General features: G+C 48.0%; 2 protein-coding genes across 2 annotated transcripts in view; both read left to right on the forward strand.

Annotated features, from left to right (window-relative positions):
• The window catches only part of FSTL1 (follistatin like 1), a 57,652-nt gene extending 54,310 nt beyond the window's left edge, over positions 1 to 3,342 (forward strand). Inside the window, exon 10 of the mRNA XM_074149298.1 lies at positions 76 to 3,342. Within this exon, the coding sequence (XP_074005399.1) occupies positions 76 to 120 (45 nt within the window). The 3' untranslated portion in view covers positions 121 to 3,342. The remainder of the gene's footprint in view (positions 1 to 75) is intronic.
• Positions 3,343 to 5,883: 2,541 nt separating this feature from the next.
• LRRC58 (leucine rich repeat containing 58) lies at positions 5,884 to 18,817 on the forward strand. The gene is made up of 4 exons (XM_074156287.1): positions 5,884 to 6,410; positions 15,453 to 15,581; positions 16,965 to 17,242; positions 18,609 to 18,817. Exons 1-4 carry the CDS (start codon positions 5,884 to 5,886, stop codon positions 18,815 to 18,817), a joined length of 1,143 nt encoding a protein of 380 aa, XP_074012388.1.
• Positions 18,818 to 19,558: the final 741 nt, after the last annotated feature.

Raw genomic sequence — 19,558 nt, forward strand, 5'->3', positions numbered from 1 at the left:
GTGAACCAAAGGCTTCGGGGCAGTGCTAGCTCCTGTGTCAGTGCAGAGGTTCACTTTTGTGTCCTCTTTCTCTAGGAGACGGCTGAGAAGACCAAGAGAATGAGCACCAAGGAGATGTAAGGGGCCTCCACACCGGAGGAGCCCAGGAGGATGGGCGCAACCTGCCACCCTGTCCTCCAGTGCTGATCTCAGTATGCACAAGTGTCTGCTACAGTTCCCCAGTCACAGATATTTACATTGTATAGCGATGGGTTATTTGTTTTGTAATACACAGAGAATGGGGCCAGGAAAGGGGAGCAGAGCCCACCTGTTCAGGGAGCTTCATTGCTGGGGCCTTGGAAGGCTGGGAGGGACTTACAGCAGCCTCTGGGACCCTTTCCCAGAGCAGACAGCTGCTCTCTCCAAGAGTTAACAGGGATTTCTTGTTCCCCTGAATCTTGGGGAAAGGATGGAGGTCAGTGCTGGAGAGAAAAGGGGGTCTTCAATTGATAAAATTGTCAGCACCGGCCATGGCTGCAGAAATACAGGCCCAGCAGTTTTGTGGCTGAGCGCATGTGCTGCAGGGCATCATTAGCCAAAGACCTTGCCCTGCTTACCCTCCCCTTTGGTTCGAGCTCCTCAAAGCTGGTCAGCCTGGTGTGACACCTGGAAGTTGTGGTGCCATGCTGCTGGCATGAGTCCAGCACATTCCTCCTTGCTTTCCACTGGACTGTCCCCAGCAGCTCCTCCAGTACATTGTGGGCTCCAACACAACATGGTTCCTTTTGACCTCATCTCACTCTTACTCTCCCTGCCCCTTCCTTAGAGGTGCTATCGTATTTTTTCCTTATCACATTCACATGCTGACTCCCCCTTTTTTTTTTGGTTTGGGTTTCTTTAATACTTTATTTCCTATGGTAGTGATTCAGCTTTTGTATGTTTTGTAGCTCTAGATCTTTCAAGAAAACCCAGCCCATGGGTTTTTGTTACTGACAGTGCTGTAATGCCCATGCACAGTTTGTACTGCACTGCGCTCAGCCACCGCAAACACCACAAGCAACTTGTGAATCCTGCACTACAGGGTATTTCTCAATGGGGGATAGCAATGTCCCTCATAGGAAGAAGAGGCAGGGCTGGATGTAATTAGTTTCACCAGGCACGGATTGACACTGCAGTTCTCTCTAGCTCTTGCTCCCTTACCTAGCATTGACCATGTGCTCAAAGTCCGTGCTCGTGCCTTTCTAAATCACCCAGAGGGAAGCGTCAAGTAGTCTAGAGACAGAGAACCAGGCAATCCCACTAGTAGGGTATTTTAAAAGGCTTAACTCCGTGGAAGACTGTTTAGTTGGAGTCTGGGCTGGTAGCCATCATCTTGGGCTTTCCATCTCCCTCTGGGGTAAGGCAGCAGCATTATTCTTTGATTCCAGGTCTGAGTTTGGAGTCAGGGCTGGAAGCCTCATTACTGACGCATTTCACAGTGTCTTTGATCAGACCATCTTTGACCACTCTCACATCCCCCTTCATGGGTCATTTTTGTCTGACCTGTTTCTCGGAGTATTGGTCCTCAGTACAAATGAAATGCTCTTTTGTTGACAATCATCTCTGTAGCCTCAAGCCCAGCTGATTTTCTCCTGCGGTTGTCACATGTACTTCATTCACTCAACACACCTGAATGTCCTGTTCCCGTGTTCCCTTTATGCCTCTGCTGTGCATCCCAAGCAGTTGTATGCACTGTGAGTTGAGATGACTGCTTGTGATTTCCATCATCCTGTTTGTGAGCAACTCCAGCAGTTGTTTCCAGGTGTCTTGCAGTCCCTAGTGCTTACTGAAGTGAAACTGCACTTGCATCTGCAAAAGCATGTTCTGCTTGAGTGACAATCAGCAGGACTTTTGTCCTAACCTTCCTCTTTTTGCACAGTGCTTTCCTTGGAGCAGAAAAATGAGCTGGTACCTAGCAAGTGTAGGAAAAGAAGAAAGCTTGGTCCTTCCTGTGGTCTCATCCATGAGCCAGATCTGTTAAAGGCTGGCTGGTCTTTGAGCTGTTTTCCTGATGTGAACCCAGAGGACTTCCATTGATTTTGGCACAGTGCCACGTTTCCACTGAGAATCATAGTCTACCCCACCATGCTCGGAGGCTTTGGCATAATAAATACAGAAGCAGGCTGGTTCTTTTCCCATGAGGGTCTGGCTTTGAGAAGCTGTCACATATGAAGGTGAGGGAAATGAGGACAATGCTACACTGGGATGGAGTCATTCTTTGTGTTCTGGTGGCACTGGAGTAAGTGGTAGGTGAAATAGCAGTACCCATTAACCATACCCTCGCTCATTCCCAGCAGTATGAGCAGAACAGCGTTGTGTGCTGGATCTGGAGTCACAAGAACATTGTTAGTAAATGTCTTGCTTTATTCCGACCCTGCTCTGAAAGGTAGTTCGTGCCTCCCAGCTCACTTCCTTCCAGCTTGGATCATTAAAGTGCCTTAGAGAAAACACAACAGCTTGCCTTAAAGGCTTTCCCTGGATGGGGATAAAATCTTAGTGTCCAGTCAGGAGAATCTCCAACTGGGAGAAGCAGAGCATGTGCAGGAAGGGGAAGCCAATCCATGGCTGAAGGGCTTCTGTAGGCTGCATTATGGAGTACGTTCTCTAGTCCCCTTCCTGTCTCCTGTGGACGTGAGGTCTGCGAGGATGGCTGCTGGGGACAGCTGGAGAGGTGGGTGCTGGCAGTTGAGGTTTACAGAGCTGGCGCTTGCACGGAAAGCAGAGGGATGAGCTGCTATCTCAGGCAAGGCGAGCTGAGCTCTCTGACAAGCCATACAACATCTCCTAGGATACCCTGCAGCAGCGGGGTAGGAGTGCGGTGAACATGCCTCCATGGAAAGGGGTGCCACCTGTGGAGCCTTTTCCTCCTTCTGCCCTCAAAGGGAAACACAACTGTGGAGAGCGATGCTGGTTCTAAGGGCTACGGTACCCAAAGGGCACCGAAACATCTCGCCTCCCCACACCGAGAGGAAGGGCGACCGTTCGGTGAGCCATGCCCAGACTGCACCCTACAGCAGGCTGGTCGCTCACTCCTACAGGGTGTCTTGGCTGCTGGGGAAGGAAGTGCTGAATTCCAGCTGAAGTCCAGCCTCTGGGACAATTGCTGTACAGACTGCAAGGGGCAGGGAAGGCTTTTTTTTTTTTTTTTTTTTTTAAATCCCCAAAAAGCCAAATTTAAGCAACAAACAAAAAAGTCCCACTTCTCCCTCTATATTCCCTCCTGTACGTGTGTGAAATTTATCAGTATTCTGTAGGTTTCCTTAGTGCACTTATTTTACTTGATTTTGTAATTTTTTGAAGCAGGGGGGTTTGGATATTACTGCCAAATAAATGAAACAAAATTTAAAAAATAACACGTTTTGTTTTATTTCTCACAAGCCGCATTCCTCGCTTTTCCTCTTCCACAAAATAATCAGCTGTCTTTAGCATGTACCAGCTGCTGTGTAAGCAGCAGTAACTGTGGCATTCCCTGCCCATTCACTGCTCAACTGTAAAGCGGGTCTGCTCTTTTAATTTCTACTGCTAGAATTTCCCAGGATTTTAAAAAGGAATTAAAGGAAGTGTCAGCCACGAATTTAGCTAGATGGCACTATAAATACTTTGCCTTGTGCAACATGCATACTTACGGAAGTGAAACGATTGTGGGGTGAGAGAGAGGAAGAGCAGGAAGGCTGATGCCCACCTCTAGCAGAGGCCTGGCAAAAACTGACCTGCCCGATTATGGAGCTAAGCACATCTGAGTATTAACGAGTTGCTGCACTGCATTTATTTAATCACTTCACAGTTCTCCAGCACTGTTAAGGTTCAAACTAAAAAATACGCTATTTAAGCGGTTGATCAAGACTCTGAACTACATTGTAAGACATTTATTAACCTTAATTCTGAAGATGGGAACAAACTAATCATAAGGCTGAGTTCCTGGAAAAACTTAAGCGGTTCACAGGACACAACTTCGGAAGAGCACAAGCTTAAAGCATTGCAGGAGATGAGCAAAATCCAGATGACCTTACTCTTGTGCTTACATAAAACCTCCTACAAACTATCATGATCCAGCTGAAACAGCACAACCTTTATAGAGTGGGCAAAATTACACTGAAAAGAAATAACTGTACTGATACAGTGCCTGCTCTTACACAGCTATCTCTCGGTTCACCTCAGGCCTTGCATCTGTGAATCCATAGATAGAGACTTATAAAACAAATTAAACACGTCAAATGGAAGGTGACCTGTTCATTTCCACCCACTAGGGCACACCCTTTCTTGAAGGTTGGGCATAGCCTTGACAACTCCCTGCTCTTGGAACGGGTTCTATCACTTCAAAATAGTTGCAGTGGTAAAATCTGGAGCTCATAGGAGCACCGAAGGAAGGACAAGGGGGCCATGCATTTTGTGCACAGTGTTCTAGATGCCTTCGAACTCGGCATCATTACTGCTTCACTCATTTTTAAACTCTTGGCTGGTACAAGCCAACTGTGGTTTGTTTGTGTTTTTTCCGCTCTAAGATGATAGAGACTTGTATGAAGCGTTTTAAGGGGGTGGGAGATTCCTGCTCCCCTCTTTCTGGTTCCTCTATGCGTCATGAGGAAGCAAGACTGTTTCTGAAGCCCAGACTTTGTCAGGGCAAAAGTTCCCTTGGGCTATGAATCTTCTCATTGTCATCCCATATTGCTGCTGCTTCTTCCGATGGGCGATTACTGCTTACACCAGTTAACCTGTGTCCACAGGGCAACGAATTAAAATCACGAATCTCAAGTTGCCTGTTTGTATACAGTGCAACCTGGGCCAGCTCCGTATCAACCTGTAACCTGCATCAGGCCTCTTCGCCTGGCAGATTTATTACAGTGTTATGGATTAACGAGGCCAGGTTGGATGGGGCTTTGAGCAACCTGGTCTAGTGGGAGGCGTCCCTGCCCATGGCAAGGGGTGTTGGAACTCAATGATCTTTAAGGTCCCTTCCAACCCAAACCATTCTGTAACTGTATGATAACTCTTGCCAATGCCCTAGCTCAAGATTAAAGCTGTCTTCTCACATCCAGGCAAGGAGACTACACCAAGGCACTTCTGGGGAGGCTCCTGTGCTGGTGTCCCACCAGCAGCAGCAGGTCTGCAAGGACCACAGCAGACAAACCCTGGACCAAACCCCTGCCGACTGGCAAGGCCGGGAATGCCACAGGCCACCGTGGGAGATGCCACTCTCACTGAGAGAGGCCTTGGGGCACTGGTGGGACAGACAGCGCCTTTCCTCCGGGGCCTAAGGGTGCCTGAAAAGGGCCGGAGGAAGGTTATTTCTTAATTTGTCAATTAGAGGGACTCAGAGCTTCAGTGAGGCCAGTGTAAAAGGCTTCGAAGGGGGAAGGAGCCATTTCCAAACACCCCCCCCCGCCGCCATCCCGCCAGCACCCAGCGGCTCTCCAGCAGCCCGGCCCGCCGGGAGCAGGCCGTAACGGTAATCCGTGGAGGGGGGGGGTGAGTAACGGTCCCACGGGAGCAGTAACGGTACCGCCTCCGCCGGCTGCGGTGGGGCGGGAGCCTCCTCCTCCACAGCCGCTGCCCCCTGCGGCCCCACCTCTCTCCTATGCTCGTTCCGGGGCCGCGGCGGGGCTCGCCCTCTCCCCGCCGCCAGCCTCGCGGGCGCCCCGCAACCCGCATAACGAGCGCTCGACCCTCCGCGTCCTCGGGCGCTGCTCTCGCTTCTCCCGCCCGGGATCGAGCATGGGACAGCCAGTGTGGGGAGCGGAGGGAGGTGGCGGCGGGGGCTATTCAGATTCCGGGGCGGGGCGGGGAGAGGCGGGACCAGGCCCGGGAGCCCCCGGGATGACGCAAGGGCGGCGGCGCCGCGCGGCGACGTCGGTCGGTGCGAGCGGGATGGCGGCGGCCGGCGGCGCGGTCCCGGAACTGGAGCCGGACCTGGAGCCGGAGCCACCGCGGCGCGGCCCGGTGGCGGCGGCGGCGGAGGGCGAGGACGAGGAGGTGGCGGAGGCGGAGCTGGCGGCGGAGCTGGCGGCGCGGCGCAGCGCAGAGGCGCGGCGGCTGGTGCTGCCGCCGCGGCGGCGGCTGTCGGGCCGGCTGCCCGCCGGGCTGTCGCAGTGGTTCCCGGCGCTGGAGGTGCTGGACGTGAGCGGGACGGGGCTGGCGGAGCTGGGCGCGGAGCTGCTGGCCCTGCCGCGCCTCCACACGCTCCTGGCCAAGAACAACCGGCTGGGCGGGCCCGGTTCGCTGCCCAAGGGGCTGGGGCAGGCCCCCGTCGGCCGCTCCCTCCGCGTCCTCAACCTCAGCGGGAACCGCTTCGCCGAGGTGCCGCCCGCCCTGCTGGGGCTGCGCGGGCTGCAGAGCCTCAGCCTCGGCGGCAACCGCCTCCACGGCATCCCGCCCGACATCCAGGAGCTCCGCAGGTGAGGGCAGGGCGCCGGGCGGGACGGCTCCGTCCCCCGCCCTGCGCCCGCGGGGCCGGGCCTTTTGCCCCGGGGGGACGAGAAAAGCCCCGGCGGCTGCCGGGCAAACCCGACCGGATTTTCTCGCCGCGAAGCCGGGCGCCGGCGGCAGCCCGCATCGTGTCTCCCTCCCGGCCTCGGATGTCTCCAAGCACTGCTGCTGCTAACGTGTCTCTCTCCCCCTTCGTCAGCTTGAGTTGCCGCAACTCTGAGGCGCTCTTCGGGCAGGCGATGGGGCTTCTGTGCTCACAAAGTGGGCGAGTCTCTCAGGGTTTCCTAGCCCTCGGGCTGCCTCGCTGCCGGGATGGCTCTCCTGATGACAGTGTGGTTGGTATGAGCGTTGACATGCAGAAAGCGCTCCGTGGCTTTGCTTTAATACAGATCTGTAGGCCAGAGCAAAATAAAACCTCTGGTCTCATGCAGCTCATGGCTGCGCAATGGACAGCACAGGAGAATAAAGATCTGGTTGTGCCTTATGCAAACAATAGGGTCTTTCTGCTGATCCAGCTCCAGTCTCATCAGGGTGCTTGCTGGCATGGTTGGGTTTTTGTTGTATTTCTCTCCACCCATCCAGCTCATGTAGATCTGACAGATCAGCTGATATTCTGAGGCGTAGAGCCCTAGGCTGTGCTCAGGTGCAGTAGTACATCTGGCTCTGGGGCTGGATCAAACCACCGCAAGCCAATGACATAGAAATCTATGGCTGAATCACAACAGTTGGGAACATTGGTGTGGTGGGAACAGATCTTAGGTGGGACTGGGTATTGACTGCCCTTGTTGACCTGGGATAGGTACTTCTGAAGGCTGTCATCCTCCTGGGCAAGCCAGAGGCCATGTTCTGACTTGCATGTTACATGCAGGCATCTCGGTGTGTTCAGCTGGTTTCTCAGGCCTCAGACTAGCCCCTGTGTGGCTCTCTGCTAAGACTTTGGGTCTGAAATCTTTTCACCCCGGCTCTTCGCCAAGGGACTTGTCAGAGGTAGCCTCTCTTACACAAATTCTTGCAACCTTGAGCCTAAATAGCCGGATTTGCCCTGATGGCTCAGCAGAGCTGCATCCAATGGAAGCGCAGGATGTTGTAAGGGAGGTGCTTTCCCCCACAGTCCTAGGTTGGAGGTACCAGAACTGCTTGAGTGCTGGTGGGAAATGGTTTTGTCCACTGCAATATAATGCAATTGGGTATGCAGCTTTTGCCCAGATGGTACAGCATGCACCTGTTGAGGATCTGGAGCAATTCTGGGTTAAGCTAAGATTGAGAGATGCTATGAGGCATTTTGAGTGCTAGAGAGTGCCCATGCCATTCTTGGCAGAATTGGGATGCGTCCTGGGTTGGGGCTGTCATGAGGAGGAACAGCCTCAGCTTTCTCTCCGTTCAGGAGCAGTTGCGCTTCAGGGATAATGAAGGAAATGAGGACAGTGGCACCAACTGTGGTAAATGGAGGAGAGCGGTTGTGTGGGGGAGATGATCTTCATTGCCTTCATAGCATGCCTGAGAGTATCCAGGATGTAGTTGGGATCTTATAGTTGTGCCCACCTCTGAGGAAGAAGCTCCTTGCTGCTGCTTACGTGCTCTCCTCTGTGGTTGTGGTTTCTCTCTCTCTTTTTTTCTTTCTTTTCCCAAGAAAACAAGCCTCAGCCTTGCTTTTTGTTGCGCTGCTGACCCCAGGAAGGTACCAGATTGCATAGCACTGCATGTGGTGCCCCAGTGGGCTGTGTGCTGTGCTCCATGCTGCACTGCTGTCATGCTGCACGGTTACACTGCTTTGTTCCTCTGTCCTGCCCTGAAGGAGGGCTCCTGTTTGTCCTGTCCTGCAGCTTTTCTTGGGCTGGTCATGCTCGAACCCCAGCATGACAATTCTTGAGAGGGCAAACGCGGACAAGGCTATTGAACCGTCTGTTTATCATTACAAAGTGATGCGTCAAGTGGAAAAACTAGACTAAACCCAGCTTGTGTCTGCTGCCCATGTAATCACTGCTAACTTGCTGAACTTCTGCTAATGTGTCACCATAACATAATTGAACTTTAGCTTAAGATAGCAAATCCGTGCTCCACCAGGATTGTCAGCTTCTTTACCGCTATGCCATCAGTGACTCTTCTGTATCTGGGACTGCTTAAGTAACAAAAGGGAGGAGTACACTTGCTTGCAGAGCTGGGAGAAAACAATTAGTTTATAATCTAATATTCCTCCAGAGGGGATCTTAGATCTGTTCATTGAAGCCAGATAACCAATGACCTGACAGCCTTGCCAAAAAGATAATGCGTACTGGAGAGAAACTGCTGCCAGACCCTCCTCCCACCTGCCAACAAGAGAGGTGTCTGCAACGTGAACATGCATAGTGTTGAAGTGGGTAAAACGAGCCTGAACAAGGACAGAGCAGAGCCAGCTGTTGTGGCAGGGCAACACGGAGGCATCTATTTGTTTCTGAACTATGGGCCAGGAGCTGGGACCTGATGTAGGTGTTGGGGCTTCTGTTAACCTCACAGCTCAAGCTGCAAGTGCCCACCTTGCTGTTGCTGGCAAGCCAAGACTTTGAGCCTTTTCCCATATGCAACTGCCCATAAAAGAAGTTTTTCTCATGTCTTGTGGTCTCTGAGACCACAGAGGAATGCAGGCAGCACTTTGACCGGACATGTTCCTCCTGCTGGTACTAGAGTTCCCGAGGCCAGCAGTTCTCTTCTTCCCGTGACCCTGGCGGCTTCCCATTTGCTCCAGTCACAGATTATAAAGTTGAGCAGAGTTGCAGAGATCTAGAAATACTTCTTATGTTTCCAGGGAATGTCTGAGCTCTGAAGAGATTTATTTATTTATTTATTTATTTAAATCTTGATAACTAAGCCCCATGTCTTTCTTCTGCACCCCATACAGTTTCCTGTTGTGGTTTTTGGAGGGGTAGCGTGTCAGTTTTAGTGAAGGCCAGGAATTCAGCAGGTAAGGAGTCTACATGGTGAAGTTGAAAGAATGAAAAGCTATTTGGTCTTATCTGCCAAAGGAGAAGGAACATGCTGGCAACTACAAACACAAAGGCCCTTGAATGAGAGATGTGTGCCATGTGTTGTTGGTCACATGAAGATAATAAATCCACAGCTTTGCAGTAAGCTGGCGTCAGGCATTTTGTGCAAAACTTTTTCCCTAGCATGTTCCTGGTCATTTGGCAAGTTAGTGAACAGCAATAAGAACTGCAGCCAGTACTGCTGCTCTCTCGTCTTCCTCCTTCCAGCTTAAGCCATCTGCCCCATCCTTGCCCGGACAAATCTTTGCATGCAGTGCAAAATCCTGCATCGAAAGTGAGTGCCTTTCACCTTATTATCAGTTACCACCTAGGCCTTTGTAGAAGGACCACCTATAGATGTCCTGATGCTTGAAGCTTCCTTCACGTGGCTTCATAAGTGGATGATCATGATTGCTCTGGTGATGGCAGCAGGATGATGGTGACCATAGCATGTCAGCACCAAGGATGAATTGCCTTTGCTTCGTGTTTTCTGTTAGAAAAATGCAATGCTCTTTCCTCTGAATTCCACCAGAAGTGTCTATGGTGACCTGCAGCAGCCTCTTACATTTCTGAGAAAGGCAAGAGTGGGCCCTGCTGGGGACTTTTTTTAACCATGCTGAGGCTGTGCCAGCTCCTGTGTGTCCACCACCCCCAGTTACTGTCAGCTAGCAGTTTCAGCACAGTGCAAGACTTGAATTGTAGCATTGGCCGTTGATGTGGATGTAGAGTAGAAAATGCACCAGATGGGTGAGAGCAGCCCTCTTTGCATTGTTTTCCTGTTTGTTTTCAGATAAAAGATATGCTTAGCAGAGGTAGACATGAGTGTCGATCTTTTCTGTAGTTCTCCCTCCAACATTGACCTTTCAGTGTGAGATGTTATGGTCAGTCACTCTCAGACTTGATTCACAGCCTGATTTGCAGCTCTGAACTGCGATCTGCTTAGGCATCCCACCGCTGCATTAGTTATGTATATCCTTCTTCTGCTGATCCAGCTGGGGATGCGCTAAGGGGCATCGTGTATTATAGCTGGTAAGCTAGAAAGCAGTCATCTACTTGTGCCTGTTTCGGACAAAATTTTTTTGGCAAGTCTGGTAAAGTGCAGCTCTAATCTTCACTGTCCAACTGTGGCTTTTGGCTTCAGGGTGCACGAATTGCCCTCATCAGCATGCATGCTTGGGGAAATGACCTGCGAGTGTCCCGTAAAGGTAAAAATTCTCAAGAGCTTAGCAAAATGCAATTGATACCTTGAATTTCCTGATGTGAATTTCGAGTTTAGTCTTACTCTTCTAATTAATACTCCTGCGCTCAGTAGAGCACCAAGAGCAGGTGGAAAGAGCTTGGGAAAGAGAGGGGTTCTTTCCAGGCGTCTGCCATGCGTGCTTCTTTCCTTCTTGCTTGGATTCCTCTAGAAAAGCCCTGTTGTGCGAGGGCTGGGATCAAAGGCCTTGAACGCCTAACTGGATTCATCCAAGTTTTATGTGAAGGCTTAGATGCAATGAAAACCAGAGTATTTGCTTTTATTCGTGGGTAGTATTAAGCATGTTAGACAAGTATACACTTAAGCACGACTGTTACACAGTGTGGGAAAAATGGCAAGTGAAGCTTTGATAAAGATACAGCATTAGGAAGTCTGGTTGCTGCCTCCCTTTTTCTTCCCCTCTTCAAACGTTTTGCAAATAGTTTTCAGACAACCGTTTGATCTTAAATTTGCGTGTCAGCAAAGGCTATGCAGTTCTCTCAGGAATTAGCAAATCGTAGAACAGGGTTAACAGGAGTGTATTGTGGGCTGCTTTTAAATTCCTCCCTTGCAGGAGCCTCAAGACTGCCCTGGAAATTTCTTGCTAAAAAGTTTATCTTAAAAAGACCTGGAGCTATTTCAGGCTCATTGTTTTGTTTTAGATTACCTATTTAGATGCATCTGTTTGATGTCAGCTGTTAAATTTTATCCAAAGAAGCATCTGTGGGGAAACAGGGTGGACTGAAAATTTGAGTATCTTCTATGCCAGAAGACATTCTCCCCTTGAAACATGACTATGAAAGTGTCATGGTAATTGATAGGGTATCAAAAATACCTCTAGTGCTCAGAGTGGGCTCTTCTTATTTATCAGTGTTTTGCAGCTTTTTGATTTGTTTTGTGCTATACGATTACCTGGAAACCTCAAGGACACACTAAAGAAAGAATGTGCAATCTCTTGGCATGTTAAGCTTTGCTGTCACCACCTGAATCAATTCATAGTTGTTTGAGCATTTCCCCACTCCCTTCCTGTATGTAAAGTGATTTACACAGCCACCCTGCAGCCCGCTGGTGTGAAATCCTCTGCTAGAGAGAAGCAACACGCGATGGGCTTGGCGTGCTGGCTGCTGCTTGGCAGCAATTAGTATTGGCTGTGCTGAGCAAGGGGCCTGCTGGATATGACGCTGAAAGGGACCCTGGCCTTTTATTAGTGTATTTGTAAACATTGCTAAAAGGCAAGAGAGAAAGTCTCTGACCCCGTTAGTTACTCTGTCGAATGGGGTTTTTTTCAGTTTTTGCTGAGAGGGATTCTGTTAGTGTTTGTCCCCTCTTGAAACTTGTTCAGTCAGAGCCTATGTGGCAGGCTGGAAGTACATCATTTATTCTAGCTTCAAAAATAGGAACTGAGTTTACGTTTGTTTGAGTCTGGACGCTCTCTGGCTTTTCTGAGTTCCCGGACTGACTTTTGAAAGTACAGAAAAATTCCAGCTATCCCTGTGTGTACACAGTGATGCACGAGACCTTAGCTGGCTGGTCCAAATGACTACACAGATTAATGATTGTCAGAAAAACTGGTCTTAGCGTGAAAGGTTAGCCAGAAGTATTCACTAAGCTCAGTCCTGTCTCTGCTATGGTCCTCCTGTGGAAAACCATGGTAAATGTTGTGGATTGCTTCGTTAGAGGTACTCTTGCTCATCTTGCGGAGCAGCAAACTGTCCCCTCCTGAGCAGGACAGCTCGAGAGCCAGCATTGCCTTGGGCTCTAGGTACGGGCTTAGTAAGGCACGAAAATCAGGCCAGGAGCGGATGAGCTAGGAGCAAACTGACCCCACTGGTGTGGTCAGTGCTCAGTATGACAAAAAAAAAAAAATCCTTGTCTGTGTCATGATTAGCTTTGCTCCAACAATTCTTGATACTTGAATTTGATGCAGAAATGACTGTTGTTAATTTCTCCATGTTGCTCAGCCAAGACTAGGCTAGATCCTTCTTGCTAGCCAATTGTATTTTGGGGGACAGGAGTTTGAGATTTCTTTTGCCTACTGAGCAGTGTTTCAGTGGAAGCTATAGGAATATCTTTGCTGTCTTTAAGATAAGTTTCTTTATACTTTCAAAACCCTTCTCCCTGTGTTTTTTTAAATAAATTTACCATCTAATTCATATCTTAAGTTGATGTTGGAAATTCTGAATTTGCTGTACTTGACTGGGCCCAGTGAGTTGTCTGTCTGCTGACCTCAAAAAGGTGATTCACAAGATAGGTAAAAAGCAAACCATTTTTAAGGAGCCCGTAGTTGCTGCTGAAAGAGTTATCTTATTTAGTGGATTTTTAGTTAGAAATGGTTTGTAGTCTGGTGTTGGGGCTTTATATCCTAGCTAGTATAACAGAGTGTTCTCATTACACAGACTTTACAAAGAATGGATTTGAAAGCTGTAAATAGTTTGTAGGCAGTTCTGGACGCTTAGTTTGTGCAGTAAGCTGGTCTTGAAACTTAGACATTTCATGCCTTGAAATTAACTTAAAAAACATTTTTTGCACCCTTCTTCCCCTTCCTGAGTAGTAGGTGTTTTTACGCAATATGTCTTTGAGGGCATTATTGTCTCCCAACACAGAGGGTGAAGAGTTAATTATTCACTTTTCCTAGGAAATGGAAACTTGTACATATCTAAACCTTGTTTAAACATTGAAATCCACATTGCTAGAATTCCCTTGCCCAACAGTTTTCATTGTGGGCTCCAGCAATGGTGTGGAGTTTAAATATGCCTAGGAATTGCATGGTCAGCAGTTAAGTCCCTAATGAGAGCCATGAAGGCTAAATCCACCTTGGGAAACAATGGAGGTTGAAGGTGGGATTTTGGTTAAAACTCAGGGCTTTGTTAGGGGATCAAAATTTAATTAAAAATAATCTCCCTTTGACTTGGTCTCTGCACAGTAGCCTTCCTCCTACCCCCACTCCTCACTTACAGGTTGCTTGTGTAGAAGAGAGGCTACCTTTGAGCAGTGAGGTTTTGGTGGTAGTTTTTTTCCTGTGTACTTTGTTGTGTTTTCAGAATAACCTCCAAATGTGGTGTTCCCCTTGATCTCTTAGCTGAAGCGATACAGTTACTTCCTTTCACATAGTCAAATTCAGTTTAAGGCTTAATTTTGTGCCGCCTTTGTCAAATTTCAGTTACTCAGTTTACCTCTGATGTATTCCAAAAAGGTAAGCGAATCCAGTTTGCTGTGGGAGTTAAGCTCTGAGAGCATTTCCTGGTGTGTTGCAGAGGTCTCCTGTTCTTCGCTGTTGGGCAGATGGACCTTTGTGCTGTGTTAGAAGCCCCTGTAGCCCAAACAGCTGCTGTCATTGGATCTTTGGGGTTCAAGTTTCTTGCGAGATCTGAATGAAATAGTCTCTTTCTACCGTTCTTCTCCTCCATCCCACAGGAAGACTCGGGGAGGAGCTTCTCTGGCGCTCCACACCTGCTGTGGCACAGTTGCAAGGTTCAGACCTCTGGGTCGACCACCATGTCCCTTCTGTGGTCTGGGGTTTTTTTGCCAGTTGGATCCATAGCTTTTATCAATTACTGGGGTGAGATGAAGGTGTGTTGTATTCCAAGGAGGTTAAAAGCTGTTCTTAAAGAAAGGCTGACGGAGCCTGGATGACTTCTCTTTCTTTGACCTGCGGGGAATGCTTGGTGGATCAGAGGGGGACAGTGTACACTGTATATAGGTAGCTAACCTGGGTACGTACCGGAGATCTTGAACCAGTGCCTGCAGACAGGACTGTGGGATCCACCTTTTTCAGGCATGGGAAAAAGTATTGTCTGGACCACGATCAGCAATGGTGTCTTTTCCCAGCCAGAAGTACTTAATCTCAACCTGCCTTTGCTCCTCTTCCAGAGAGCGTCTGAGAACAGGGGAGACAAACTATTTGACTCTGAAATGAGGACTTGAAGCTTTTATGCTTGCCAGTTTTTTTCCTGGAAGGGCAGAGAGGCATAGCAAATACAGGCTGCTCCACCTGGCAGAAGGGATCTAGTGCCTCTCTTCGTTCCTGTCTCCCATCCACTGATTTTTTTTTTTTTTTCTTTTATTTAGGCCCAAAGTACAATTAAGCCCAGCTAATGTTTTTGATAGCTTTGGGCTCCATGACTTCAGTGTACTGAAATCAGTCTCTCTGAGAAATTGCATGCATATATTTGTGTGACTTAGATGCACTCTGTGCTGTTGCAGCTGTGATGTTGTCAGTTTGTGAACTGCATCAAAGCAGAACTGGCTGCCTTTGGCTTCTGCTGGAAGGTTGCAGGTAGTCACCAAGGAGTCAAATGATACCATAAAGAGCAACTGGCACTTGTGCAGGGCTGAGACCCATGGGATTTTCAGGGAGAGCCACTACTCTCGTCCTTTGCTCCTGTTGGAACTGAGAGCTCCCACTGTCTGCAGCGGGAGCTGCATCAGTGCTGCAGGCTCTGTGTGCACAGGCTGCTTCTCCTTGGAAATGGGAGCTGGAGCTTTGCATGTGGGGTTGGTGTAGGAATACATGGTTGTCTGGTGCCTACCTACAAATGCAATGGTGACTGCAGGAGGCTGGAGGTAAATCTCAACGTTATCTGTTGTGAAACAGCAGCTCTGTTGCAATTTTGATGTGCAACCTAGCTTTTTTTTTTTTTCCCTCGGCAAATTATCTTATACATAGTCACCTGTAAATCTTCTTTAAGCAATGCAGGAGATGAGAAGACATAGTGTTAAATTAAACTGGAAATGACCTTAATGAAATAATACAGTGTTTCTTTTCTCTTTTTCAGTTTAGAGTTTCTGTACCTGGGAGGGAATTTCATTACTTCCATTCCACCTGAATTAGCAAACCTGCCTTCTCTAAGCTATCTAGTTCTGTGTGACAACAAGATCCAGAGCATTCCACCTCAGCTGGCACAGTGAGTATTTACTGTCATCAGCCACCAGCTGTAATTAACTCTTTGAACTTTTTCTTCTGTGTGTGTGGATAAAAGCACCTGGAAGGACCTATTTGTCCTTCAGTTTGTTGATGTGACTAAACTTGAACAGGAAGATCCTGAGCATGGTGCACTGCAAGCAGACCATGAATATATAATGTAGAAATCTCAATCAAAGGGTTATGGGGGGAAAAAAAAATGTCACCAAGTGTACGCTTTAAGGTGAATTAATACATTTGTAGAGGGAGCCCTGAGAAGTACCTGGGCAACTCAGAAAAGATAAACTGCCATGCTACTGTATTCTTAGTGATGAATTCTTGGTCTGTTTTGTCTTTCACTGAAGGCCTTTTTGTGTGTGCTTTTGTGTTGTACCATCCCCTGCGTTCCCTTGGCGTTTCTTACTCTAGGATCTCAGAATGTTTTAGCATTTATTAAATCCTGTAGCACAGATCTAGAGGATGAGTTACTGCTTTATCTGTTTCATAATGGGGGAAAGAGGACACTACAAATGCTGTCTGGGTAGCCTAAGATGGGAGGTGAAGAATTCGGTGTGTATATGTAACCCTAAAAGCAATCAGATGACAGCATGGAGTTGGAATTTGATGGTTGGAATTCCATGAGTTGGAATTTGATGGTGGAGATGGTGGAATTCCATGAGTTGGAATTTGATGGTGCTGTGGGATTATTCTTGATGTACAATGTTGAATGATTCTAGTTGTCTTGTAACTGGTACTGGTTTGAGAGCATCCCTGGATGCTGTGCTGGAGCATTGATTTGTGCTTCCTGAGAGGAGAATGCCTTCTCCGGAAGCCAAGAAACTGCTTGTCACTCATGTCGATTGCTAGCCTTGCCTGACCTTGCTTAGCTTTTGAGATCTGGTATTATCACAGCACAAGGTGATGCAGCCGCAAGCAATGAAAACATGGGGTTTTCCAGGGTTGGCTGCCTACCAGCAAATCATCTTTAATGCATGACTGAAAGCAGGTGACTTATTCAGAGTATTGCATGGAACCATTCTTGATGCATGCACTGGGTACAAGGAAACATTATTTCCCCCTGAAAGCTCTCAGTTCATATGCTTTTGTTCTGTTCTATTCTTTTTTGGGGTGCGTAGGGGGAAATACTGAGAGGGACAGCAGCGTATTTAAGGCTGTGTTTCTTTAACAGGCATTCAGCAGGTGAGCCAAGTTTTCTAGGGCATTGTGTGTGCTGGAGCAGCTTTTTTAGCATGGATTTATGCTTTGAAAGGAAGAAAAGCCAAAGGAAAAGAAAATTGGTGGGAGAGGGGAGAGTAATCGGGTCTGTGTAATGCATTTGTGGAAATTTTCTTGCACACCTCGACTGGGTTTCCATCTCCATCCTCAGGCTGCATTCCCTGCGTTCCCTCAGCCTGCACAATAACCTGCTGACTTACCTTCCTCGAGAGATCCTTAACCTGGTTCACCTGGAAGAGCTGAGCTTGCGTGGGAACCCACTGGTGGTTCGCTTTGTCCGTGACCTGACCTACAATCCCCCAAGCCTTCAGGAACTGGCTGGACGCACAGTTAAAACTCGCAATGTTCCCTATGCTCCCAGTGACCTCCCGGAGAATCTTGTCCGGTATCTGAGCTTGGCCAGCAACTGTCCCAATCCTAAATGCGGGGGTAAGTTCTCCTTAACTGCTCTGCTTCCTGCTTTTACTTGGTGGGTTTTCTTTCCCTCTGACTTGCCATGACTGTAGAGGTTCGGTCAGGTTAGACGTGGTGTTGTATCCAAATTCTATCTGTATTTCATTGGCTCCAGATCTCCTGCGAACTTGTCTTTAAGGAACCTTGTTCTCTTAGGAATGATGTTCAGAGTTGTAGTGCTGGTTTACTGTATTTGCATGGGAATGTAAGACAGTGTTTCTGGCAGAGTCTTTGCAGCTCATCCCAGTGCTCCACTAGGCTTTTATGGTCTGAAGTTTCTGATTCATCTGCCCTGAAATAGCTCAGACTAGGTAACGGACAGGAGAACTTTTGCCAGAACTCTTGCTGAACAGCAAGCTTCACTTCATAGAAAAGCCCGGAATACTTGGGCTTAATTTGGCTTAATACTTAATCTTTATCCAGGGTAAATGATCTGTGCGTTCGGCCTTTAGAAGATTAAGGAAAAAAAAAAAAAAATCATTAATTAGTATCTACCCTCTATAATGCAGTCTGTTATCTTATCTCCTTACAGGACAGTATCAAAGCTCTGTAAACAAAGACAGAAAGGCTGGAACTTGCGTTAAATGCGAAAGACGTTTTCCTTTTCTAGAGTTTTGCACAGCTTGGATAACAGTGGATTGGTTTTGCTCTTTTTCGCTTTTCCTGGTGAACTAGCACAGTACTGCAGCATTGCTTTAACACTGCAGGAGAAAAGCTTACTCCAGGCCAGCCAGGTCTTAAAACACCACTGGAAACTTCTGAAAATGTCAGTGTCTAAAATCACTTGCTGTGACAGGAAGAGAACCCGATTGTGTGTTACAGTAACACTGTTGCCATGGAAAGTAGCATCCAAACTCAGCATGGTGACTTCACTCAAGCAGAAGAAAAGTAGAGCTATGAAAGTCTATTTGCAAATGCATTTTTGCTAGCTGGTAGAAGAGGTTTTACAAGTTTGAAAATAAAGTGGATGAATTAATTTGACATTTAAGAAGTTTGCAAATTCCCAGCCTGAGATTTCTCCCTGATGGTTAGAAGAAATTGACAGATTCTTTGGAAGTAGCTGCCCTGTGTCTTTTCACACAGAGTGTGCCATTCTGAATCACCTACCAAATACAGTTTTATAGGATATTTGGGGTTTTTTTCCTAAGAAAAGCAATTTCACATTTCCATGAGTGTCCTGGTGCCTTCTCTTTCTCCAGTATCCCTTGTCCTTCTATGTCTGGTGCTGTGTCAATTAAATCCTAATTTGAGGCATTTGCACCACACCCAACAGCCTTGCTGAGCTTTCAGATTTCTCCACACGGGGTCTCATATGCTGTCAATGTCCCCTCTGCCCTTACAGGTGTCTACTTTGACAGCTGCGTCAGACAGATCAAGTTCGTTGACTTCTGCGGGAAGTATCGCCTCCCACTGATGCACTACCTGTGCTCCCCGGAGTGCTCCTCTCCCTGCAGCTCTGCTTCCCAGAGCTCTACTTCCCAGAGCGAGTCTGACTCTGAGGACGAAGCCAGTGTCGCTGCGCGCAGGATGCAGAAAGTCCTTCTGGGATAACGAGGAGCAAGAGGGGAAGACTGGAAGGAAAACGTATTTGGAAAGCAATAATGGAATAGCGAAGCATGAGCCTCTGGCCTGAAGGGCTCACAAAAAATTGTCCTTAAGTCCATGTAAGGGGCAGAACATCTTAGCAAGCCTAGACTTGCTTGGTGCAGCGCTACTTAGGAGAACTAACTCAGTGGCATATGCCTGTAGGGTGCCTGGGGCTGTTAGAAACATCTGCTGTCTGGGAGACACCCCCCCTCCCTCACATGGGCTGGGGAGGGGGATTTTTTTCTCACTGGCTGATTGAGAAGGGTTTTAATATATGACACTTCACTGGTTTTCAGTCATCCTGCAGAGAAAAGGAGACTGTCCAGATTTTTTTAACACTGTGGTAAATCAGAAACAGGCTAATGATGCCATGTGAGTATGTATGGACCCCAGTGTTCTATATAGTGTTTTGATTCTTTGCTGTCTCCTCTGATTTCAGTTACAGGTTTTACACCCATCCACTAAAAATGGGAGTTGGGTTTTTTTTGTTCAGGAGTAGATTTTTCCAAGTTCTGTTTACTCTTCCTTTGCCTAGAGGCGTAGGGTCACTGTGCTGTTACAGATGTTACAGCCATCATAGAACTGAGCCACCATTTTTCTCCCTTGTTATACCAAGCTGCTCTTAGTGTTTTCTCCTAACTGTATTCATTATTTTTCCTCCCTCTGCCTCTTCCCATTACACCTGGAGCGTTGCTGTCTTTATGG

The sequence above is a fragment of the Numenius arquata genome, chromosome 1, assembly GCF_964106895.1.
Source record: "Numenius arquata chromosome 1, bNumArq3.hap1.1, whole genome shotgun sequence".
Classification (NCBI taxonomy): domain Eukaryota; kingdom Metazoa; phylum Chordata; class Aves; order Charadriiformes; family Scolopacidae; genus Numenius; species Numenius arquata.